The sequence below is a fragment of the Pocillopora verrucosa genome, chromosome 10 (genome assembly GCF_036669915.1).
Source record: "Pocillopora verrucosa isolate sample1 chromosome 10, ASM3666991v2, whole genome shotgun sequence".
Lineage (NCBI taxonomy): Eukaryota > Metazoa > Cnidaria > Anthozoa > Scleractinia > Pocilloporidae > Pocillopora > Pocillopora verrucosa.
In genome coordinates this window covers 12,264,792-12,290,843 of record NC_089321.1, presented here as the reverse complement: position 1 = coordinate 12,290,843, position 26,052 = coordinate 12,264,792, and the positions used below count along the sequence as shown (strand labels likewise).

The following is a 26,052-nucleotide window of genomic DNA, read 5'->3' as shown; positions in this document are numbered from 1 at the left end:
AATTGGCAGATGGCGTGACAGCTTTAGCTCAGCTCTATGCTCTATACTCTCATAGAGCACGCTCTTTCAACCAATGACAGCGCGCGTTATATCTGAACTTTATTATAAATGAGTTTAGTCAGCACATGACTTTTTCATCGCCGGAATATCGCTGTACGACCTCGCTGAGCAAGAAAGGCTTCCTTCCCTTCGTCAGTAAGTAACCATTTCTTGTTTGATACATCGGTGTTTTTACTCGCATTGATATTTCATTGTTCCGCTTCGAGACACACGGTTAACAATACTCACGAGCAAGGAGTTAAGCTATAACTTATTAACTTTTACTATTTTTGTCATCCAATCACAGGTCGGAGCCATTCCTGTATTTAGTCGCTTGTGTTGAGGAGGTATGTTGTCAGGTCAATAGTTCGTTTTTGCAATACTTCTACAACACACAGCTCTGCGAATCTGTACAGTAACCCTTGATTTTACGAAATCTTTAGAGACACTTTCAGAGATGGCTGTCAGTGTCTGAGAACAAGTGTGGATTATCTAATCTTTCTAATTACATTGTAGGTTTGTAAATTTCCAGACCAAGAAAGAACTTTCCAACTGTTGCAACTATTGTCGTTTCGTCCACAGAAACAACGGGCGTGACACCCGATCACATGGGACCTAACAAGTTTCCCATTCATTCCGCGATAATTTATCATTCATCATGCAATAAACTGAATTAAAAAGTGGATAGCATGTCCTCTGTAGGCCACCATACTTCTGTCAGGAAGGCATGTTATTTTGTGATAATTCTCTTCGTATTCGCCCGTCAGATCCCGCGCTAGTTCCAGTCTCCGCACTCAACTCAAGTGCAGTTGCACTTTGCTTCGGTAAGCACATTTTCTACCACGAGGCGTGTTATTGGTTTGCCACTGTTCCTCTCTGTAAAACTGGACTTTTTTCTCACCAGCGGGGTTAGTAAGCTTACAATTATGAGTTGTCTATTTATTTTCAGAAATATTTATACCTGATGTTTGTTAGTTTGGCTGGTTTTTACTTGAATCAGGCTCGTTTCTGCGTTCGATTTCTACTCTCGTGGTTTGTGGTTCGAATAAGTTTTTCGGTGAAGTTTTTGTGCTTAAAAGTGATAAACATACGTGTTTTGTAATGATGTCTTATAGGCTTTGCGCTGACGGTAATATCAGTCAAATCAGGGTCATCAGGTTGGCCACACAACCATTTCAAATCATCTACGAAAGGTAAGCATCGTTTTTGATGATATAAGTGAGTACGATTGAAAATAATATAGTTAATTGATAGGTACCGTGTCCGTTGAAATGTGGATGTGAGCTATCCAAGTCTTTTATGCCGCTTCCAGTGGTAATTTTTCTTAGGAAAGCTTTTCCATTGATTCCACGAGTTTTGATTAATTTCCACTGTTACAAGGAATTAATGATTTAAAGTAGACCTTCTAAAGAGCTTAGTGTCTAGTACTCAATATTCCTGTCCTCAGGTGAGGGTTTGGTAGATCTTGAAAATGTTTGTAATTTCCAAGGTGAATATTTCACAGACATACTTTAGTATAATAGAACAGCAACTTGGACAGATTTCTCAGAGCAGTAATGTATAATTAAGTTTAGTTTTCCCTAATGCAGTAGTCAATTCAGAGCTTCAACATTCCCCTCTCAGGCAATACCTTTAAAGATCGGTTTGTTCAAGTTCCATGTCTACTTATGTGTAGGACAAACAGCAACTTATATATAAATACACATGCATCTATATTTCCAATGATTTGTATTGCGTGATTCCAAAAATTATTTCTATTTTAAGATAATAGGAGGGTATTAGTTTGGTGGTAAGGCGAAGCACTTTTGATTCTATGATATGGACTGTCATTAAAAATTTGAATCCTGGAAGCGTTTTCATGCCACAGATATCTGGTTCAATAGCAGTTTAGTGTCGCAACTGTCTGCTAAAATTTAACCTAAGATAATCTTAACCCTTGGTTAGGTTTGTGAACTGTAGTGTTTCATCTGGTGTCTCATACATTCACCCCACTGGTATAGCTAGATGCACATGTATGTCATGCACTGTATTCGATTGAAGCCAGTGTCCAAATAGTTTGAATTAGAGCCCAGGTCTTTGCATTTTATACTTCAATGCTCCACCTTCTGGCTTGAGAGGACATCTTAACCCTTTTATGCATGAGAGTGCAATATGGCAGAAGGTGCCATTACATGCTCTATATTTAATCAATTTTTCTGAAATTTTCATAACTTAAAGGTCGTTGAAATATCTGTACAATGAAGTTTTAAAATCATGGTCCCCTCTAATATCAGACTTGATTTACCACTCCTGCAACTTTTGGGACTTTTTGTCTCATTACTGTTTTGGTTCAGGTGATATCTTACAACAATCAATGCTCTGAGAGCTGCAATTTAAGCTACAGTTTATTGGTTTACCCTATATATATGTAACAGGAAAACTAAAAGTTTTGTCTTTTAATTTTCACTTTTGACATTTCTCTGTCTTTTCAGTTACCCCCTCCACCCTGTTGGTGTCATTTATAGCATAACCCAAAAATACCAAGATTAAATGATTTATTATACATGGTCTAAAGGTTCATTATTCTCATTCTGCAAGGATCAGCAATTTGGAAAGCATTATATGAGAATAAGAAAGATGATAAATTTTAAGATGATAAGTTCTGTACTAACTTGAGTGCTAAGTTGCATTTTACTTTGGTAAGCACATTTCATTCAATGAGGTGTTTTCCCGGTTTGCCATTGTTTCTCTTGATGAAACTGAACCTTTTGCTCACCAGTGAGGTTAGTAAGCATATAATTATGAGGGATCTCTCTTTTTCAGAATGTGTAAACCTGATGTTTGTTAGTTTGGTGGGTTTTTACTTGAATCAGGCTCATTTCCGCATATGATTTCTACACACAGTTTATGGTTCAAATCATAGAAATGCAGTCAGTTTTTTGGTGAAGTTTTTGTGTGTAATAGTGAATAACATTAGTGTTATGTAATTATGTCTTACAGGCTTTTTGCTGAGGGTAATATCACAGAAATCAGGACCAAAGTTTGGCTACACAACCTTTTAAATTCATCTACTAAAGGTAAGCATTGTTTTTTATGATAAAAGTGAGCACAATTAAAAATAATGCACCTAGTTAATCAGTATCATGTCAGTTAAAATGTGGATGTGAGCTATCCAAATCTTTTATAGCACTTCAGAAAATACTTTTCACAAGGCACGCTTTCCCATTCATATCAGCTAAGTAAATTGGTTTACATTCTTGTGATTGTGTCATGTAAATTTCATCATGTTTTGTTATTTCATAACATATCCCCAGCTTTAGATTTCCAGATGAAATGGTCATTTTTCCAAATAGAGGAAAGTGACTAGAAAAAATGCAAACCTTTTAACTTTCAATTGGATATTTTTAAATAGAAAATTAGAAGTTTACAGTAGCTTTTTTTTTTGCACTAAACTTTCCATGAGTTTTGATTGATTTCCTCTGTTACAAGGAATTACTAGTTAACTAAAGTAGAACTGCAAAACAGCTTAGTGAATGAGACTCAATATCTGTGTCCTCAGGTGAGGGTTTGATAAATCTCGAAAATTTATATAATTCCAGTAGTTAAAATTTCACAGACTTACTTAAGTATAATGGAACAGCAAATTGCACAGATTTCTTTGAGCAATAATGTATTAAGTTTAGTTTTCAATGACACATTAATCAATTCAGAGCTTCAACATTCCCCTCCCAGGCAATACCCTTGTCATTTAAACTTTTGAAGATTGGTTTGTTCAAGTTCCATGTCTACTTATGTGTAGGACAAACAGCAACTTAAACATAAATACACATGCATCTCTATTTCCAATGATTTACATGGTGTGATTCCAAAAATAATTTCCATTTTAAGATAATAAGAGGATATTAGTTTGGCGATGAGGCAAAAGACTTTTGATTCTATGATATAGACAGTCATGAAAAACTTGAATCCTTGAAGCATTTTCATGCCACAGATATCTGGTTCAATAGCATTTTAGCTTCACAACTGTGTGCCAAAATTTGACCCAAGTTAATCTTAACCAAGGGTTAGGTTTGGGAACTGTAGTGTTTCATCTTGTCTCCTAAACCCCCCCCCCCCCCCTGGTGTAACTAGATGCAAATGTATGTCATGCCCTGCATTTTATTGAAGCTAGTGTCCAAATAGTTTGAGTTAGACCTCAGGTCTTTGCATTTCATGGTTCAATGCCCTACCTTCTGGCTTGAGAGAACATTTTAAGCCTCAAATGCTTGAGAGTGCCATATAGCAAAAGATACCATTACATGCTCAATATTTCATCATTTTTTCTGAAATTTTCACAACTAAAAGGTCCTAGAAAGATCTGCACATTAAAGATATACCACTCCTGCACTTTTTTCTCTGTACTGTTTTGGTTGAGTTGATATCTTATAATAATGGATGCTCTGAGAGCTGCAATGTAAGCTGTAGTTTACTGGTATACCCTATATGTACCTGGAAAAAGAAAAGTTTTGTTATCCATTTTTCAGTCTTGACACTTCTCTGTCTTTTCAGTTACCACCTCCAAAACTGTTGGTTTCATTTATAGCATAATCCAAAAATACCTTTTAAATGATTTATTACACTTGATCTAAAGGTTCATTATTCTCATTTTAAAAAATTTGGCATTTCTTTCTGGCAGTAAATCAAAGTAGGCCAAAATTAAGTTTATATGTGACATGCACACTGTATTCTGCAAGGATCAGCTATTTGCAAAGCATCATGAGAGAATAAGAAAGATGACAAATTTTGATTTTGTTGTGGAATGAAGATTATTCATTGCTTTGCTGTGGGATTTGTTTTATACTTAAAGTGTTTTTAAAAAGAATTTAATGTACACTTCAAAATGATAATCTAAAGTGCTACTCATTTGTAAGGATCAATATACAGATTATTGTATGATGGTTATTTGTTTGTTAGGTGCACTGAAAATTTTCCTTTCCCATGGAAAAAAGATCTAAAACTGGGAGTGCATCTTATGTCAAAGTGTTTTGTTGCATCCTTTTCACAGTGTTTGATCATCATTTAAATTGATTTTTAGCTCTCACTGTGCATGTGTGAACCACTAAGACTGATGATGGGTCTTTTAACCGACATGTTGACATTGTCAGTTTCTCAAGTTTTGGGTTATTCTTGCAACTGGAAACTTATTACAGCTGAATAAATACAATATTGCCCACCTGAGAGGGCTTTAATTAACCAATGTATTACTGCCCAAAAAAGTGTCACAGAACTATGCAGTTAAAAAAAACTAAGAACAAGTGGTACACATTTAACTTTTTAACTTCCAATTGTGATCAGCATCAAATTTTCCTCTACAATATCACCTGTGAATTAAACATTAAGGTTATGAGGATAAAAGAGATAATCACCAACTGTAGAAGCTCTTGATTGTTAAGCAAATTCTCCTTTCAGCATCATAGGAAATGTTTAGATAATTGTAAGGAGAATATTCATACTGATGTTAGGGTGTAAAGGGTTAAAAGTTCTGAGAAGGAAAAAAAGATATTTTACCATAATCAATTAGCCAGTTGTCTAAGGTAATTTTGATGAGCACAATAGAATTTGCAATATAATGTTTGCTAATTAAATATGCCAAGAAAGATGAAAAAAAAATTTTTTTCCGTAAAAGTCAGTATCGCATGAGAAATTTTCATGGGTTTCATTTAGTACAATATGTTGCTCTTGCTTGGGTTATGTTGTCAAGATCACAATACTGAATGTGTGCAGAACCAACTGTAAGAAAAGGTTTTTCCCCAGGCACATCTATTGATATCAGCCAAATGATTTAGTTTATATTCCCGTGATCATGTTTTATGTAGAATTTATCATGTTTTGATATTTCATTAAACATCCCCTGCTTTAGATTTCCTGATGAAATGACCATTTTCCCAAGTAGAGGAACATGACTAGAAAAAATGCAAACCTCATAACTTTCAATTGGAAATTTTTAAATACAAAATTAGATGCTTACAGTGATGTTTTAAGTGTTGGATAAGCTGCAGCAACTTAAACATAAATACACCTTGTGTATTTGTATATTTCCAGTAATTTACATCATGTCATTCCAAAAATTATTTCTATTTTAAGATAATATTTAGGATATTGATTTGGTGGTAAGGCAAAACACTTTTGATTTTATGATATGGACAGTCATTTAAAGTTGAATCCTGAAAGCATTTTCATGCCACAGATATCAGTTTGGTTCAATGGCAGTTTAGCTTCAAAACCATGTGCTAAAATGTGACCCAAGTTAATCTTAAGCCAGGGTTAGGTTTGTGAACTGTACTGTTTCATCCTGTGTGTCATACATTCACCCTGCTGGTGTAACTAGTTGCCCATGTACAGTCATGTATGTCATGCTGTGCATTTTATTAAAGCCAGTGTCCAAATAGTTTGAATTAGACCCCAGGTCTTTGCATTTTATGCTTCAATGGTCCACCTTCTGGCTTGAGAAATTATTTAAACCCTTTATTGCCTGAGAGTGGGCATAAGATGCCATTACATGATCAGTATGTAGTCATAGTTTCTGAAATTTTCTCAACCAAAGGGTCATTGAAAGATCTGCACACTGAAGGCTATATCAATATCAGACTTGATTTACCACTCCTGCAACTTCTGGGACTTGTCATCTTTGTACTGTTTCGGTAGAGGTGATATCTTACTACAATCAATGCTCTGAGAGCTGCAATTTAAGCTACAGTTTATTGGTATACCCTATATGTACCAGGAAAGCAAAAACAAATTTTTTTTTCACTTTTGACACTTCTCTGTCTTTTCAGTTACCACCTCCACACCTGTTGGAGTCATTTATAGCATAAGCCAAAAATACCTTTCCAATGATTTATTATTCATTGTCTAATGGTTCATTATTCTCATTAAAAAAAAAATGGCATTTCCTTTTAGCAGTAAAACAAGCCAAGCCAAAGTTAAGTTCATATGTGACATGCCAATTACTGCATTTTGCCAGGATCAACAATTTGGAAAGTATCATATGAGAATGAGAAAGATGATAAATTTTGATTTTGTAGCAGAATGAAGATTGTTCATTATTCTGCTTTGGGAATTGGTTTATACTTAGAGTGTTAAAAAAAACTTTCATGTTCATGTTCAATTCAAAATTCCCATCTACAGTTTAACGTCTCATATGATAGTTCTTTGGTTTTAAGGTGCACTGTTTTTCCTCTCCCATGGAAAATAGATGCTAATCTCGGAGTGCATCTTATAGCAAAGTATTTTGGAGCAGCCTTGTCACAGTGTTTGTTTATCATTTAAATCGATTTTTTGGTTTACTGTAAGTCCATTGACAGAATTTTCCATCTTACTGTGCATGTGTGAATCACTTAGACTATTTATGGGTCTTTTAACTGACTTGTAGACATTGTCAATTTTTCAAGTTGTGGGTTCTTAATATAACTGGAAACTTCTTACAGTTGAATAACTGCAATAATGCCCACCTAAGAGGGCTTTAACTAACCAACTTATTATTGCCCAGAGGCTTATGTTACAAGTGTTCCACAACCTCAAAAAAGTGTCACAGAGCTATGAAAGTAAAAAACTAAGAACAAGTGGTATACATTTAACTTTTTAACTTCCAGTTGTGACCAGCATCAAATTTCCCCCCACAATATCACCTGTGAATCAAACATTAAGGTTATGAGGATAAAAGAGGTAATCACCAACTGTAGAAGCTCTTGATTGTTAAACAAATTCTCCTTGTCAGCCCCTTAGGAAATATTTAGATAACTGTAAGGAGAATATACATACTGATGTTAGGGTTTAAAGGGTTAAAAGTTCTGAAAATAAAAAATTAGCCAGGTCTGAATTAATTGTGATGAGTACAATACATTGTAATGCAATGTTTGCTTATTAAATATGCCAGAAAAAGGTAAAAAATAGTAATTTTTTCTTTGAAAGTATTGTATAAGAAGTTTTCATGGGTTTCATTTCTTAAGATATGTTGCTTTTGCTTGGGTTGTGCTTTCAAGGTCACAATACAGAATGTATATATAACCAACAGTAAGAAAGTGTTCACTCTCTTTGTGTGTGATCCTGTTACATGTAATGTGGTTATTTTATAAGGAAAATGTCATTGTGACTTATGAACAGTTAAAAGTAGTGGGGTACCTCTTCTGACCCAACATTAGCTCTTTGGAGTTTCCTGTTGCTAGATAACAAGAGAGATTTAGGCTTCCATGCCCTTCTAGTGGCAGTAGTTTTGATTTGGTATTATGACATACTTTCTAAAAACTTCCTTCCTCTTTTAACTTAAGACCCTGCTCTAGAATTGGCTTGTAATGCTTCTATTGCTGGTGCAAACCAATGCTAAGGGAACTCAGTATTAAACGGATATGAATTTATTGTATATTTCAATTAAACACAATGTTGTTTAGGTCTTGGATAAAAATCTTGTGGCAAATTATGATCCATATATCACTCATATGTTAAATTACTTCCCTAAAGTGAAAACCCTGACAAGCAAAATTTTAAAAGTTGTTGTCAGTATTTAACTGCATTAAATTTTGAATTAAATTTTTTATCATTTTCATTCCTGTGTTCTATTGAGCAGTGAATTTGTTTTCATTACAAAGCCTTTAGTTAACATTTTTAGTGGTTCAGTGGTGAAATACTATTAACAACTTTCTTATGAATTGTTATGTCATTTGATTTTTTTCAGGAATCTCTGATCCCAAAGACTTTATTCCTTCAGCTGGCTCCTGTCTGACCAATCAGCTGGCTTTTGGAATACCACTGTGACATCACCAAAACGTGATCAACAAAGGATTGCAAATGGTGTGTGGGGGAGCTCAGGTAACCATAAGGCTGTCAAATAATTATTATTATTATCCTATGAGAATGAACTGAAGATACCTGAAGTATTTTAATTTATAATTATCATTATATATACAGCGCAGATTTGATGATAAGTTTGTAATATTTTAGTCAATAAACTTCTATAGAGACACAATTATATAGGTATATTATTCCTTCAGAGCACAAAAACAATCCCTGATACTCTAAAGATGACAGGTTTCTTTAACCCTTTGAACCCAAAGAGTGACCAGCATCTAACTTCTCCCTACAATATCAACCCTGAGTCACGTGTTAGGGTCATGAGAATGAAGGAAATGATTATTAACTAAAGAAAAGCTTTTGATCATTAAACAAAATCAGCACCTTAGGAAATGTGTGAAGAAAGTATGGAGAATATGCATTATGACACTTGGGTGTAAAGGATTAAATAGTGTTGAAGGAGTCAAACTGATTAGTAGAGTGGAGAGGTTTTGCTCCTATTTCCAGTACATGTCTAAGAGAAGCAATTACCCAATTGTAATGTTTCTTTCAGAAAACGCGCAGGTACACCTGATTATTCCATCTTTGTATTTTGGATCATATGGCATCAGCTACTCCTTCACCTCTTGCCAGTTCTGTAGAGAAGACAAATGGAGCCAAGCTCAGCCGACTTCTCATCGATGGTGGAACAACAGTTCTCAGGAACGTTTTCAATGGATATCATCCCCCAGCAAGTCTTGCAGCCGCGTTGAATGCAAACTATTTTACTCTAAAAAATCTGTTGAAAAGAAAGATTCTACACAAACTTCAATGGGATCTATTGTTTCCTCCAAGCCGTGCTCCTCCAGACTCCCAAACATTTGATATCACTCTTTTATTCCTTCTCTTAACCGAAATTTGTGGTCTCTCCCCACCCCGCTCTAAGTGGCACAAAAAACCACCTCCAAGTGACAACTCCCTTGAAGCAAATCTTGCTCGCATAAAGTTTTACCGCAATGAATTGTATGGCCATGTTACCACAACTGGTATTGCTGATCCAACTTTCTCAACTCTGTGGCAGGAGATTAGTGCTGTTCTTGTTGCTCTTGGCTTGCAGCAGGCAGAAATTGATAGATTGAAGGCTGAGCATTGTGGAGAGCAAGAGTTCTTAGATGCGTTGCTTGAGTGGGCTGATACTGAGGAAGATATAAAATCACAGCTGAAGGACATACGGGATATTGAGACCAAAGTGCTGCAAACTGTTGATGAAAATAAAGCAAAGCTGGAAGAAGTTCATCAGTTACAGAAGAACTTGCAAGCATCTGTGCAGAGCCAACAGCAAGACACTAGAGCCATTCAAGATAACTTTGGAAAAGTCTGTGAGAAGCTTCAAACTTTGGAGGAGGTATCCCAGCACACCATTCAAATTTTGAATAACGAGAAGGAGAGAATCAGAGATGACGAAGTCCTTGCGAAACTAGCAAACGTGGATAATTTAAGTGAAATTAGAAGCCATACAAGCAGATATGTTGAGGGAACTCGGTTATCGATCATTGCAGCAGTTGAGAGATGGTTAGACGACAAAAGTTCTCCTAATAGAGTAGTTGTTATTAGTGGGAATGCGGGGATGGGAAAGTCTGTAATCTCAGCTGTCTTATGCCAAAAGATGTTAGAGGCTGGAAGATTGTCAGGGAGCCACTTCTGTCGGCATAACAAGGTACGCCGAAGAAATCCCAAAGTGATGTTGCAGTCCTTAGCCTGTCAGCTTTCAGACTCGCTTCCAGAGTACAGGAAGGCTCTCGTGAAGAAGTTGTCGAGAAATCTGGGTGTTGAAATTGGAGACATGGAAGTGGAAGAACTGTTTGAATTCTTGTTTAAAGAACCTCTTTCAGATTTGAAAGATCCAGACTCTATCCATCTCATGGTTATAGATGGCTTAGACGAAAGTGAATACCAGGGGCGTAATGAGCTTTTAAATGTGATTGCGGATTACTTCAAGACGCTTCCGTGTTGGATACGATTTGTGGTAACAACGCGACCTGAAATGAACATCTTAGAGACGATTAAAAACTTAAATCCCATACAGCTGAACCCAAACGATCAAGAAAACTTGACGGACGTTAGGCTTTGCTTTCAAGAGCAACTGGAACATGTTCTGCCATCTGATTGCCAAGATACCATCTTAGAGAAGCTTGTTGAAAAGTCAGAAGGAGTCATGTTATATACCTATTACCTGGCAGAGTTCATTAAGAAGAATACTGTGCGTATGAGTGCTGCTGAAGTGATCAACAGCGACTTGCCATCAGGTATTTCGTCCGTTTATCAAGACTACTTCAAACGCCTGAAAAATGAAATGCAGAAAGAACTAGGTATCACCGAAGAGCAATTCTTCGATTTTTTAAGTGCCATGGTGGCAGCAAGAGAACCATTACCTGTCGAGTTTGTCTACAAGTTGTTCCTTTCAAAAGAATGGTCATCGGCTGATGAGCAAAAAGTACGAGACGCAGTTGATTGTATCTCGGCTCTTCTACCCATTGAGGGCGAGCGCATTAACTTCTTTCACAAGTCAGTCAAGGACTGGTTGGTCGAGGAGTCTACTTCGAGGCAAAAGAAGTTTATTGTTAGCGGAAAAAAATGTCATCGCGTCATTTCAAAGCTTTGCAGAGATGAACTAGATGAATTGAAACTTAAAGGGATCCAGAGTTCAACACTGAAACAGACGTCGAGGTATGCCTTGCAGCATGGTGTTCAGCATATACTTGAGGTAGAAGAGAATGCTCGTCCGTGTAGCCTCGACGATATTGTAAAGAATTATGTTTTGGACCTAGAATTGGTCTATGCAAAGCTAACTGTGAAGAGTACAGCAGCCACTGAAGATGTTCTTTGCGTACAAGAGAAGGAAAATACAAATGGTATGTCCAAGAATTGCAGAGAAGCCCTTGAAACGTTATTGTTGTTGTTGTGGAAGCATGTAAGTACCCTTTCAGAACTTCCTCGTGCCATCTTTCAAATCTTATTGAATGAAGGAGGACCTGAACTGTCTGCGAAGGCATTAAGCTTGCTAAACACCAAGTATGCGGACTTACCATATATGGAATATTTGCGAAAGAAGGAGGAAAGAACAGATGTTCTACTGCGGTTTTTTGCTTCAGATGTGGTGATCTCCTTTGATGTCTCACCAAATCAGGACTACCTGGTATGCGAGTGTAAGAATGCAGAAATTCATCTGTGGTCGCTCCGTACTGGCCAGCTAATATGGACACGCTTTGCGCTGGTACCAATCATTAATTGTTGGAGGCTCCTATCGAAAGTGAATCCCATTGACCCATTTTACCGGTCAGTAGTTTTCCATCCAACCTTAGACCTGATCTTACAAGGGACTCTGTGTCAGGGTTATACCTTGGTCGGAGACAAGAAACCTCTTTTCCGTTCGAGCGAGTGCCGGTTCAAAGTTTGTTCAATATCTGGTGACAAAAGCACGATGCTGACTGACTGTCTGGACGGGAGGAATTGCGTCATCCAGTGGAGTCTAAAAGATGGAAGTGAAATTAGTCGTTTTACACACAAATGCGAAATTTTATCTTTTGCTTTGTCTGCTAGTGGAAGACGGGTGGTGATCCTCGATTCTGACAAGTGCGCATACCTCATTGACACGAATGATGGAGTTGAGACTCTAATATGTGCTTCAGTCTGGTCACGATATGTTAAGTTGACTCCTGACTGCCGGTTTTTTTTCTGTTTACTTGAGGATGAACGTCATCGGTATCCGAAGTGCAAGCTTTTTTGTTTAGATATTGATTGCATTTTTGGGACGAGTTCTTACCAGTACGCCTCGGAATTTGAAACTTGCAATGAGAGTGGTTTCCTATCAGGAGATCCCTTTTGGTATCCATCTGGAGGAATATTATTACCTGTGGATTTTGCACTTGTACTAGAAAATCAGATGTTACTAAGAGTTTCCCATCACAGTAAAGTGATTGAAATGTGTCGCCTTAATGACGTAAGGGAGTGGAGAGATGAGAGTAGCGATGAAGCGGGACTAAGCATAGAACCCGGTGACATTACGACAGAGAGAACCGAAAATAACGATCTAACGGAACATAACCTACCAGAAATCAACCATATGCTGGAACAGAAAGCTGAAATCGATGTTCTGTCAGGACAGAGAGCTGAAGTTGCTGATCCATCAGAACAGAGAGCTGAACTCGGTGGCCTAGTTGAACAGACAATGGAACGTAACAACTCTACGGAAAAGAGAGATGAACTTGATGACTTTGTGGGAGAACGAACGGAATTTAATGACCCACCAGAAAAGAGGTTCAAACTCGATGAAACCTCAGAACGATTGGAAACTGATCCATGCAGCTTATTAGGGAATGGAGCTGATCCTTATTCTAAAGGGGGTAAGTTTCCAAAGAAACTGTGGTGCTGTGTCGGAGGGAGAGTATAACAGGGTAATTTAGTATTACCAATTGAGTTGATAACGTTAACTGGCCATCGCTATTAAACTCTTTATGGTGGCCAATTTACGTTATCAACGCAGTTGATAATACTTAATTGCTTAAATCTTTATTCTGTTCTCTCTTTCCTAGATGATCAGGAACAACAGGAACCTCTACTTGACGACATAGAGGAAAACGGTTTTGTTGGATATGATCGCTTTATAACAAGTTTTGACGTTCATTTCTCTGTTGATGGTGACTCTCTTTATACCGTGGAAGGTACAAGGATCCAGCGAAGAAATCTTGAGGCTGGCGATGTTTTAAGTAAAAGGATTAGAAGAAAGGAATGTATGATTTTTGCACCGTCTTTAACTCAATTAAGTGTTGTGCCCGTCAAAAGAGGTGTCCTATTTCGAACAGTTAGTGGCTCGCTTGAGTTGTGGAACCCTGAGTTGTCTGTTTGCATGAAAAGCTGGACTGAGTTTCCTGTCGATGATATTGTACCCTTATCAGAGGAACGAGTCGTCTTGGAAACGAGGAATAACTTTGATCGCAGACAGGAAGTCATCATTCTAGATACAACGAGTGAACAAATTGTGTCAAAGATTGGAAATTTTGAAGGTGGATTTTTGGCATGTAATAATAAATGGGAAGTGCTAACCACCACTGATTGTAACTCACTGCAGCTGTGGCGTGAAAACCGAGTGCTATGGGAAACTTCTATTTCTAAGTTTTATCCATTTGGCCTTTCAAGTGCTATTTTTTCTCCTACTGAAGAAAACGTCGTTACTTATGGTAGAGCTGGCTCTTACGTCCTCGACGCAGTTTCGGGAAAAGTGATTCGTCAATTGGAGGACATGAATGTAGATGATATTAAGTTTATCAGTAACGAGGACTGCGTTGTAGGCTTGTATGGTCTAAGAGAATTGTGTCTTCGATTATACAACGTTAAATCTGGTGATCTCCTCAGTGAAGTTGTAGAGCAACGACAACTTCAAATTCTTGCAGTTAGTCCTCGTAAGCGCTTGGTCGCAATTGGCTTTAGACACTCCAAGGACCATTTTGAAATCATTCAAGCGAAGCTGCCAGGCGACAAAGAAAAGACAAACATCGAAAGGTCAATTGAAACAAAGTTTATTTGAAGACAGAAAAAGAATAATGTGGATAATAATATAATGTTAATAGTATTGATAGTAGTAAGAGTAACAATGATACTTAATAATAATGTGATAATGATAACAATAATGATGATTGTACATGTAATACTAACGATAACAGTGGTAGTAAGAAAAGTTATGATGATAATTATAACTATGATTATACTAATGATAAATAATGGTAATAGAACAGAGTGGAGTCCACTTCGGTCTGTAATCATACGAGAGATCAGCAAAAGCGGACGACCGCAAAGCAGGAGTCCGATCTGTCAATCACGAGTGTGATTATAGACACAATTGGACTACACAAAGTCCTTTATCAATTTATCATAACCGTTACAATTTCCGAAGACAACAAACACATTGAGGACAAATATCTCCGGTAGAGACAATTTCTAAAGTGAAAAATGTCTCAATTTTGGAAATTCCACAGTTTTTTTTTAGTGTTAGTGGTTGTTGCTATGGTTGTTGTGATCAATTCTGTGATTGGTGGATTTGGCGGAAAGGACTCAGTATAATTGGACGCTTCAATTATCCGATCTCAGGTGTCCGATTACAGACAACTGTCCGGTTAGAACTGTACAGAATGATTTGTGAAAAATAACTACTGATCACTTGTTAATTTACTAAAAAATACTCTATTACTTGAGATGTTTCCTTTGACTTAACTTCTATTGTTGAATTTTTACCTTAGGTTGAACCTCCCAGAGAAAGACATCTACAGAGATTTACAGTTTCGTTGCTGAATGGGAAAGACATTGTCAGAAAGGCTGTATTCCGCTGATTCCTTTGCATTCAAGTGGTTACGATCTTCTAGTCCCGACATCTAAACAGGAGAGACCGCTGATCGAGATGGGAGCGAGTACAAGAATGATTTTAGTGACAAAGCTGTTCAAGGATTTAAATTACATTTTTCTTGTAGAGACTTCATAAACATTTTTAACTGTTCCCAGCGTAAACTTAAGACAAATATTTAACGCTGTAACTCCCATGAGTGACCAAGACAGAATTTCTCCTTACAAAATCAATAGAACATCAACCAGATAAGTTATGAGAATAAAGAAAAATCTCAATTTAGGGATAATTTGTTGATCCAATACTAAATTCCCTGAAGTAACTTTTTAAAAATTTTATGTTAGACTGTAAGGAGAATTACAAATTTGATCTGGGAGTTAAAGGGTTAACGATCTATCTTATTGCTCCTGTGGTGTTTCATCACCCAGCTACAAGCTAACAATTTGTTTTGTGGAAGCGGAGTGTTATAAGTATTTCATTTAGAGTTGATTTGAAACTCGTTTAAATCGTGAGATTAATTTCTCGAGGAAAACGAAAAAGGTATTGACAGATTGTACAGTTCTCAGAAAGGCGTGAACTTCATTTTCTGCAAAATTACTTGTACAGCTTTAGACTGTTAGAGAAGAAGAGAGAAATAGCTTGTGGTACCACTGGTGATTCTCTTGTATTTTTCTTGTGAAAGAGGCACTTTCACCTGTGTGTAAATAAGAAACCAGCTAAAATTATATCCATTTTATGTGTACATAGCCTGTACCGGCCTGGGGGAAGATGGAACCAGAATAACCGTGCAGAAATCGTTTCTCTTACATTATTTTCTAGAAAAAAGAAGGATATTCAATACGCTGATTTTTGCATACAAATTAGTTTACGTAAGTTTTTGAAATTTTTGACAATACTTTCTTTTATCGGGAAGGGGGGCTGTAGTCACACAAAGTGAAGTAGTTTTAAAATAAAATTAAAGCTGAGAAGGATTCATGATCAATGTCCAGTTGATGTGAAATTCTGTGGGCATAGCCCTAACCTCCAGTAGGTGGCTGTTAGTAGTCATTTGGCAAGGTGCCCGTGTGAGTCAGAGCATTGTTGCATAGTCAACCACACCAGGGTGACGAGAGGCTAAAACGTGCTGACCGTTTTCTACTCCACCCAAACGGGTACGCTGGGCCCAAACAGCCTGACTTGGGGGGGTTGGGGGGGGTTGGGAAAAGACCTCAGAAAAATTGTTTACTAGGCTGCTCTATTTTTGAGTTTTAACCAAAAGGGGAACTCCTTTAGACACCTTCTGGATCAGGACATCTCCCTCTCTAATTTCCTTACAACTATAGATGAGGAAAAAAAATTAAAAAGCAAACGAACATACGCAAAGCATATGTAGTGAAATACACTAGTCGAACCGCCTTTATCTCAGGAAACCTCATAAATTAAGAGTGGAAAAATCCTCACCTATTCCTAATTTGAATCACCCCGTGAAATTCTGCTCCTTCGTGGTATAGAAGAAACAGGATACGTCACAGTAGAACATGGCATTATCAACCTATTGCTTTTACTTGTCTCCTCGTTGTTTTAGATTTTTTTTCCTTATTTTTCTCTACTGTTCTACGTCATCAGTGTATTCTACACCAAGTAAGATCCTGATCTGTATTCTCCATAATGTTCACCACTCATTACCTAAGGTGCTGACAAGGAGAATTTGTTTAACAATCAAGAGCTTCTTTAGTTAGAGATCATCTCCTTTTCTCTTGGATAAGAGGTGATTCTTTTAACCTTTTTACCCTCCAGAGTTAGCAGCTTGTAATTTCTCCTTACAATATCACCCTTGAATCAAACATTAAGGTTACGAGAATCAAGGAAATGATCACCAACTGATGAAGCTCTTGGTTTTTTAACAAATACTCCTTGACAGCGCTTCAGGAAATGTATAGAGAACAGTATGAAGAATATGCATACTGATGTTAGGGGGTAAAGGGTTAAGGAGAAATTAGATGCCAATCGGTCTTCGGGGTTTAAGATATTTAATCTTGTAGTTGAAGCTGCCTGCTCAACACATAACAATTTGGTTTTCAACGTTTATAAAATGTATTACATAGGTTCGCATATCCCCTGTCATGGACCAACATATTTAGTGATCCAAACAATCTAATTTAAAGCTACATGGAAGCCTCTTTATTCCAGGAATATGTTCCACAAAGTCGGAAGTATTTTCCCTCCATCATTCCCATCTCCAACACTGAGGAGGAATATTAACAGATACGTAAAAAGGAGGGCGCGGCTCTTTCAGTGTTGCAAATTTTTACTTAAGCTAAAATTTTTAAGGCTGTGCTGTTGCTACATCATGTGAAACGAGGTTAAATGTTTGCAGCAAAGTGACTACATATACGTACCAGCAAGCTGGAATGGCCGCGAGAAGAAAATATATGCAAAAGTTATTGTTCACTCGAGATCTCAAGGTTGCAGTATCGATATCACGCTGAGCCTAAGGCTGGTAAATTTTTGCTTATTTCACTTTTCGGCTAAACCAGCTCAAGTAATCACCTTGTCATTCCACATTCTCTTAACTGTGGAAAGTTGCTTAAATTAATAGGTGTTCTATATTTTCCTTGTGTACTTTGGTCTCGTCACGCTACGTTTCGTGACGATACCAAGCAAGCCCCTTCCAGACTCCCACAGGTACACGTCATGGGGTTCAATAATATTTCTGATATTGCTCATCTGCAAGATGAGCATATCTTGATAAGTTCCTATGGTTTACCGTTGTTTTCGGCCGAAGAGCGAAAGATCCGTTCTCGTCAATGAGGTCAGTTTACGAAGAATTGCATGCACTATGTCAAGTTGCATGAATATGAACGTATTTTCAACCGTCTAGTTCCGCATACCGTTTAAACCGCTTTCGGCGTTGATCTCCGGTAGCCTAGCTAAGCTTGGGTCATGCACGGGTACATCTGGTCAGTACCACTTTTCCGCGACAATGTTTTTGTTTGATAGAGAGATTGCATTTGGAGATACGCTAGCGTCCTTAACTGATGTAAAAGTAGAGATCATGTGACCGTTCGAAAAGACTCGGAAAAGTGGCATAGACTTTGATAACAGATCACAGCTTCAATTCAAATCAAGTGACGGGTTCCTTAAAAAATTGGTTTTATATTCGCGTGATTGTTGGTACTAATTTAAAGCTAATTCAGTTTTGGATCATACTAGGGTTTTCTATGGTTCAAAGCTGACTTTGTGCACTGTAGCTGAGTAATCACCTCGTATGTTTTCTGCTCTTAGCGATGAAGACATCGTTGAATACCTTGTGTCTCAATGTGTTCCTCTGCAAGGATTAATCAAAGCGTATTCGACGATTCTTGAATGGAGGTTAGTTCGTAAAATAGCCAGGGATTAGACCTTCTTTTCTTAGGTCGAAAAGTGTTGTAGCACCGGGTTTCTGGCATTTATCTGCGGGAGGTTGTTGGTAAACTCTTCTGGGCTTAGCAGTTCATTTAGGGTGGGGCTTACCTCAAATTCTTTAGAACGAGAATACGGGCATCCTGGATGAATGCCAGTCCATTGGACATAACTTTCAGCATTTCGTGAGAATTCCATGATAGTTCATCCTTTGAGAGGAGGGCCACTGAGAGAGTAAAGTTTCTTCCCTGAAAACACAACACAACGACCCTGCCTGGCCTTGAACCTGGGCTTCTAAATCCAGAGCCCAGCATAGTAATCGCGACGCCATTTTATTTTGTCAAGAGAATTGGACCTGATTCTCTTTTGGCTTCATAGATGGTGGTTTACCACTATAAACAGAGAGAAAAATATGCCAGGAACCTTAGCCATTTCACCTCAACAAATGAAATGTGAGCATCCGTCCCATAATTCACTGCGCGTCTCCCACTTGTTCCCACGCCTTTCAGATGAGCTCGCGTGGCGGTAATTTACGCTATTTGAAACTACTATTTATCGGAAAACGCGACTTTTTTAACTCTTTTCTTTCATCCCTTTAAGTTTTTTGAAACAGAGCCGTGTGAATGCAGAGCTGGACGGCTTTTTCCGGACCGGCTCACGTCAACCCGTCCGGCCCTACACACGTCAGCTCTCATCCTGGTTTTCTGTGGGATTGCGCGAGCGGGGCCGCACGGGTCATATGATAATATAAGTGATTACTTGTGCGATTTATTGATTTATTGCTGAATAAAGGGGTAAGTTACTAAGGAAACTGTGGTGCTGCGCTGGGGGTGGGGGGGGGGGGGACGGGCCGGGGTATAGCAAGATAATCTGGTTTTATCGACTGAGTTGATGATGTAAACTAACCACCGCAGAGTTTCTAAAAGCTGACTTTACGAGCGCTAGTCCTTCGTCAGAACGATCAACGGAGGGCTAACGCTCCGAACATCAGCATAGAAACTATTTATAGTGACCGATTTAAATTATCGACTTGGTTGATAAAACTTAATTGATTTATTAATGGTTTGATCAGAAATAATTGGTTGATCGACCGACCGTCGACTCAGGTGTCAACGCAAAACGGAATTGAGTATTGTATAATCACAGACAACAAACTTCCATATTGTACAGGGGGAGAAGGGGTTAATTTGTATTTTGTGTATAATTGGTATGCTATTACATTAGAGTTGACAAGTGCTCTCTTGTCTTCATTTATTATTCCTTCTTCCTTTTGTTTTTATTTTCTTTCATTTACCAAGAGATCGTCTTGTTCAGAAATGCGACCATCATGATGTTCAAGAGGTTAACACGACACTTCCATTCATTTGAAAATAACTCTTTGAAGGACTCATCTTTCCTTTTAATTTTTTACTGATTTACTGACTTTTTTTCTCTCGCACACAGGTAAACAAAGAACGAGTCTGAGTGTGTTCTTCTTGAAGAATGAAATGTTGGCCTCAAGCCCCGTATCCACCATTACCGACTCTCTCCAATGAGAATCAATACGCGACTAGAGATCAAAATTGACAAATACACTGGCGAAAATGACTTCACTGTAACCAACACCTTGTTTTTTTGGAATTATCGAGGCATAAAGTGAAGTGTGCTTGTGAGATTGTCTCGCACTGCCGTCGGAGCTTATTCCTGTTTCTTTGGCGAGAAATCCCCTCGGGAGTATTGCCAATCAGGGTTACTCTCCCTCCCCACACACCCCCCCTCCCCTCCTCTACTTTTCGTTACGTTTCCCGGGTAACTTACCTTCCAGAGATAGTTACCACGAGAACTATATGTCCAGCCTATGACCTTGAGCCCTGACTCACTGAATTTCATCGCCCTGAGCATAAAGCTACCGGTTTTTTACATCGTTTGGAATTTATTCGCTAAAGCAAAACGAATTCTAACATTGACGAGTTTTATTTCTGTTCATATCTCCCAGTTTTTTTTTATATATCGTTGTGCAAATATTTTCTTCGCAGGTTTGTTCTTAGAAATTACATCGCCCAAAGAGCTATAGAGGCCGCAGAAAATGGAGACTTTTCTTTGGTAAGAGCAGTGAAACCAGTAGAACCCGTCAAACATTTTTAATCTTGAAAACCGTTGCATACTTATTTGCAGGTTTATTTCGGTAAAATTTCCCCACAGCCCCATGCTACATTATGTATTCAGTTCTTGGATAGAGAAAACAATGACAAAACAATACATTGCTATTGTAAAAACAGATTTGTTTTACAATAGTGTAGGGCTGTGCAAAAATTTTACCTTTATTTTCACCCAGCACAATCGAAAGAGATTATGACCAATAGGGAAATAGGAAGTCATTTGGTTTTATTCCCTTCTTTACTTTGGCGGGCAAAGAAAATATACGCGAGTCAAAGACGCTTGTTAGAAGAAACTCGTCGGCGCAAAATTTTCCCGAGAGTCTGTGCAAAATTATTTGAGAAGTGTCCTTGTTGGATAATTTGGTATTATTTACTGAGTTGATAACGTAAATTGGCCACCGCAAAGAGTTTCCAAAGACGACGTTTCGAGCGTTAGCACTTCGTCAAAGCTAATGGGTCATATACACTGACAAAAAGTTTTTCCTGACATTTTCCTTTGTCGTATTTCAACACGGAGACTCGTTTGTCATCTTTTGGAAAGGGATTCTTTTAGGACTATTTTTCCATCTACGATGCAAAGGAAAGCTTGCGAAGGGAATACTTGCAAGCACTGACTTGTATGTGGTTTAAGATGCACTGATAACATTTTACATTTCCTTCTCCTTTTCTTTTGCAGGTTCAAACTATTCTGAAACGCTTGAAAACACCTTACAGAGACGATGTGGAATTCGACGAAGCTACGTTCTACGTAGCAGCGAGTACTAATTCCACCTTGTCTTGTCTTTTAATCATGAGAAAACGAGGCTGTTCAACGCTCAGGATACAAGGAAAACTAACCTTGATATATTGCCTGATGATGCGTTTAATATGCGGCTATCGTGATCTTCGTAAATCTACCGCGTAATCCTCGTGGGTCCTCGTGGCGGAGTGAGTCTAATGTCCCTCCTCGCTCAAAGCGAAGAAGTAGGGTTAACGACATGCAGGATTGAAAGGGATTTTCACCGAATGCAGTTAGCAAAAAAGTAAAACAGTGAAACGATAGTGTAGCTTGTTTTCAGGCTCTTGGTTAGCCTTGTTTTCAGGCTCTACCTTTGCCAATCGTTCGTTTAAACAGCGAATCAAAATTGACGTCACCACACGCGGCTCTCAACTAGTAACCAGGCTTTCACAAAGACTTCTTGCAGGACTATATTGCTTAATCAAAACAATTCCAACAATCTTTCTTTTTGATCAACAAATATGGCCGCCAGAATGCTCTACGCCACGGAAGCGGTTGGAGAATAGAGAAGTTCTCAGCTTAGCTCGACAGAAGCGACGTGGGAGCCGGTTTACCAGACTGTTTTAAGTCTGTCCGCAGCTGTACGAGTGACTACTTGAGGACAACCACCCCAAGCATTATGTTACGATTTGTACACAAATCTTCAATTTGACCCACCCCTCCCCCTTGCGATTTTTTTCGTTTTATCCCCTGATCGTGTTCGCTTTTATCCCGCGAGCCCTGGACGATGATCAGATCTGTGATCATCTGTGAACAGACTAGGTTGGTTTATCTCGATGGATGTGCCTCTTCCAGTTGTTGAAGGTACTAACAAAAACCAATAATTGGCAGCTGGTACCCGATGTGAATTAGATCTGGAATGGCAGAAAAGAATAACATATTTTTTATAGCTTTGTGGTTTGTGTCTTAGTCAGTTTGTTCACCAATATTCCGTTGCGTGAGCGAGATATTGGATTCGTAATACTAAAACCACTTTCAGGCTGTCTGAGGAATTTTATGAATCCGTCAACACAAAATGCAGGCTAAGAACGAAATGCAGACTTCACTCTGCAGATTGCATATTTAAGTCTGGGAACACAGTTGTTTTTTTCTAAATTCCTCTCAAAAATGAAGACAGTGTTTAATTTTATTACTATAGCCAAATGGCCCTTTAAAATCGTCTTATATGACAATTCGCGTGGTTTGGCCAAACCTTTTATAGCTCAGTTAAACAAAGTGTCGAGGATTAGTTGGTTTGAATAATCGTTCCAAGCCTTAATTTTGCACGAGTTAAGATGTTACACACCCACAGCAATATTTCATCGAGGACTTGATCATGAAGTGATATAGCGTGACCTCAATTTCGATATGTTGTCTTGCCCGCATTCTCTACATGATATGTTCATCTCGAAGCGGAAAAGCAGATTAACACAAAGACCGTCCCTTCGTCCAGATGTACTTTCAAGATACAGCTCTAAATGTGGCGCATCAACAATTTTATCCGTATTTCAGGATAAATCTGAAAAAAAACGATACAATCACAATTACCCTCAAACCCTCGCTTTCGCTTCCCCCTCTCCCCCCCCCCCCCGCACAGTCAGGTTTTTCCCTAACGTTCCGTTGCGTAGGGGAGATATTAATTTTGTAATACTGAGACCACTTTCAGTTTGTCCAAGGAATTTTATGAAGTCGTCAGCACAAAATGCAGGTTAAACACAGGTGGCCCAAGCTCCAGCTGTAAGATGATCATCTCGCGAAATAAGAGTCACGACGGAATTATAAGAGTTTGTATTGGAATATTTACGACCGCTCGTACGAATAAGGCGAAATCGCCCTTTTAAAATCGTCTAACATGACAATTCACGTGGTTTGGCCAAACTTTTTGTGGCCCAGTTATACAAAGTGTCAAGGATAAGTTCGTATGAATTATCGTTCCAGGCCACCGGGAGCAGAGAAAAAGCAATGTAAACACCAAAAATTACTTAATTACTTTTTTGAAATATTTCTCAGGAAGTTCAGAAAGCCTGACGTCACAACCGTGTTTACATGCACTTATCGACCACCGTTACATGCCGTAACAGGTCCTAATAGCGTGACGATTACAGTTGGACTTTACCCCTTATATATTTGCCTACAATAATAGTTAGTCCCAGAGTCCCCTCCCCCCTGCACAATGTTTCGCTGTTTACTTTGACGTTAGACAGATGAACGAGAAACGGGGGTTCATTGTCAATATTATGTCGTAAAACGTCCCGAAAAGTGGCTGCGTGGAAGTTGAGTGTGAAAGAATTTTGTTGTGTAAGCTGCGATTTCATTTTGCCGAGCATCTGTTTCGTAGTAAGTCAGACATTACGTCAAATGAGGTCAACTATTCGTCTCTCCACCGAAAGATCGTGAAAAATCCAATTAAAATGCTATTTGGCTTATCTGATACCGGTAATATGATAGAAGACTTTTCCGTTGTTAACACATCGGATTAAGAAGAATTCAAGCAAATCATGCAAACCTGAGCTTGCAAAACTTTTGACAATTCTCCCAATCACGAGACTGCACGGAAACGCCTATGTAAACACAGATAAGTACCAGGAGCTCATTATGTTCCTGTCAACACTTAATTGCTTTTTTGAAATATGTCTCGGTAAGCTCAGAAAGCTTGACGTCAAAAGCGTGTTTACAAGCTCTCAGCCAAACACACCTATCGATTACCATTACTTAATTGCAGTAACACGTTTCAATAGCGTGACGATTGCAGATGGACTTTACCCCTTGTTTATATTTGCCGGGAATAATAGTCACTTCTTTAGTCCCAGAGTTCAACGAGAGATAAGAAATTGGGGCGCCGGTTGGAAGGCTGTTGATCTGATTTCTCAGAAGGTTAGATTGGAGATACTTTTTTCGCTTATTTCACCATTTGTGGGAATGTAAGCTCTTTATCATTCATTTATTCCTTCTTTAATAGCCTGTTATGTAGAAAAAAGCTTTAGGCATTGAAGCATTACTTCTGTTATCGCTTTCGCTTACGATTTCCTTCGTCGCCATGTCAAAACTCATGAAAGGAAATTTCGTTTTGACTTGACCATTTTGTGCAGATCATTCGGTATATAGAGCCGTTTGATGTCATCTGTGGTAGGTGCAGAGATCTGTACTTGCGAGTGATTCTCAAGGAAAGCGACTGGCTCGACTTGAGGACATCATTTCTAAGTTATCGATCAGCGCGTTGCAAAGTTGTGTTAAATTTTTACCAGAGTCAAAATTGATCTATTTAAAAACAAAAATTTTGAGAAAATGTTTATGATTAGGAGGATTTCTTGATGGAACCAACTTATTGTCGTTTTATTTCGACCTTCACCGGCTTAAGAAAGGAAAGGAAAAGAAAGGGCCTTTCAGCGAAGTATTTTTGCGTCGTATGGAAAATGCATCTCGGAAGGAATCGCATGACTCATAAGAGGAATCTGTTATGAAATCAGTGAGTGATTAAGACTAAGAATAAATGTTGTCATGACAGCATATTATTTTGTAATTCCAAGAGTCAATATCTCCATATTCACTTTTCAGATCCCGCGCTACTTCTAGTCTTCTGGTACTCCCCACTCGACTCGAGTGAAGTTGCATTTTGCCTCCCTAAGCACATTCCTACAACGAGGCGTATTCCAGGTTTGCCATAGTTTCTCTTGGTAATACTGGACCTTTTGTCACCAGCAAGGTTAGTAAGGATATAATTATGACTGATCTCTCTATTTTCAGAAATACAAAAGACCAGATGTTTGTTAGTTTAGCTGGTTTTTACCTGAATCAGGCACGTTTCCGCGTTCGATTTCCATATATGTAGTTCGTGTCTCGTGGCTCGAATCATGGAAGTGCAGTCAATTTTTCGGTAAAGTTTTTGTGCTTAATTGTGAAAAACATAAGTGTTTTGTTATTATGGCTTATAGGCTTTGCACTGAGGGTAATATCAGAGAAATCAGGATCATAGTTTGGCTACACAACATTTTGAATCACCTACTTCCATTTTAAATCATCAACTGAAAGTAAGCATCGTTTTTGATGATACAAATGAGTACGATTGTAAATAATACACCAAATTAATTGGTATCGTGTCGTTTAAAGTGTGGATGTGAGCTATCCAAATCTTTTATAGCACCTCCAGAAGTAATTTTCCGCAGGCACGCTTTCCAATTGAAATCATGCAGCTAAGAGATTTGGTTTACATTCCTGTGATCGTGTTTTAAGTAGATTTCATCATGTTTTGATCTTTCATTACATATCACCTGCTTTAGATTTCCAGATGAAATGGCCATTTTCCATTATAGAGGATAATGAGTAGATAACATGCAAACCAATTTCAATTGGACATTCTTAATAAAAAATTAGAAGTATAGTTTTTTTTGCTCTAAACTTTCCACGAGTTATGATTGATTTACTTTGTTGCAAGGAATTAATTAATCAAAGAAGAACTGCGAAACGGCCAAGTGCATAAAACTCAATATTCCTGTCATTAGGTTAGGGTTTGGTAGATCTTGAAAAGTTTGATAATTTCAGTAGTGAATATTTCACAGACT

At 38.2% G+C, this 26,052-nt stretch overlaps 1 protein-coding gene and 1 long non-coding RNA gene across 2 annotated transcripts in view; both read left to right on the top strand.

Moving 5' to 3' along the window:
• The first annotated feature begins 837 nt into the window (after positions 1 to 837).
• Positions 838 to 16,369, top strand: LOC131793518 (uncharacterized). The gene is made up of 7 exons (XM_066172991.1): positions 838 to 947; positions 1,155 to 1,232; positions 3,019 to 3,095; positions 8,729 to 8,862; positions 9,398 to 13,226; positions 13,416 to 14,382; positions 15,117 to 16,369. Exons 5-7 carry the CDS (start codon positions 9,446 to 9,448, stop codon positions 15,166 to 15,168), a joined length of 4,800 nt encoding a protein of 1,599 aa, XP_066029088.1. The 5' UTR covers positions 838 to 947; positions 1,155 to 1,232; positions 3,019 to 3,095; positions 8,729 to 8,862; positions 9,398 to 9,445; the 3' UTR covers positions 15,169 to 16,369.
• A 7,889-nt stretch (positions 16,370 to 24,258) lies between these two features.
• The window catches only part of LOC136283793 (uncharacterized), a 5,517-nt gene continuing 3,723 nt past the window's right edge, over positions 24,259 to 26,052 (top strand). Inside the window, exons 1-2 of the long non-coding RNA XR_010718910.1 lie at positions 24,259 to 24,367; positions 25,049 to 25,196. This is a non-coding gene — a long non-coding RNA (uncharacterized lncRNA). The remainder of the gene's footprint in view (positions 24,368 to 25,048; positions 25,197 to 26,052) is intronic.

What these genes read in the sequence shown, in the direction of transcription:
- LOC131793518 (XM_066172991.1), top strand. Translation starts at nt 9,446, where the DNA reads ATGGCATCAGCTACTCCTTCACCTCTTGCCAGTTCTGTAGAGAAGACA. An exon ending in TGATCCTTATTCTAAAGGGG is followed by an intron (nt 13,227 to 13,415) that starts GTAAGTTTCCAA and finishes TCTCTTTCCTAG; the next exon opens with ATGATCAGGAACAACAGGAA. An exon ending in GAAAAGACAAACATCGAAAG is followed by an intron (nt 14,383 to 15,116) that starts GTCAATTGAAAC and finishes TTTTTACCTTAG; the next exon opens with GTTGAACCTCCCAGAGAAAG.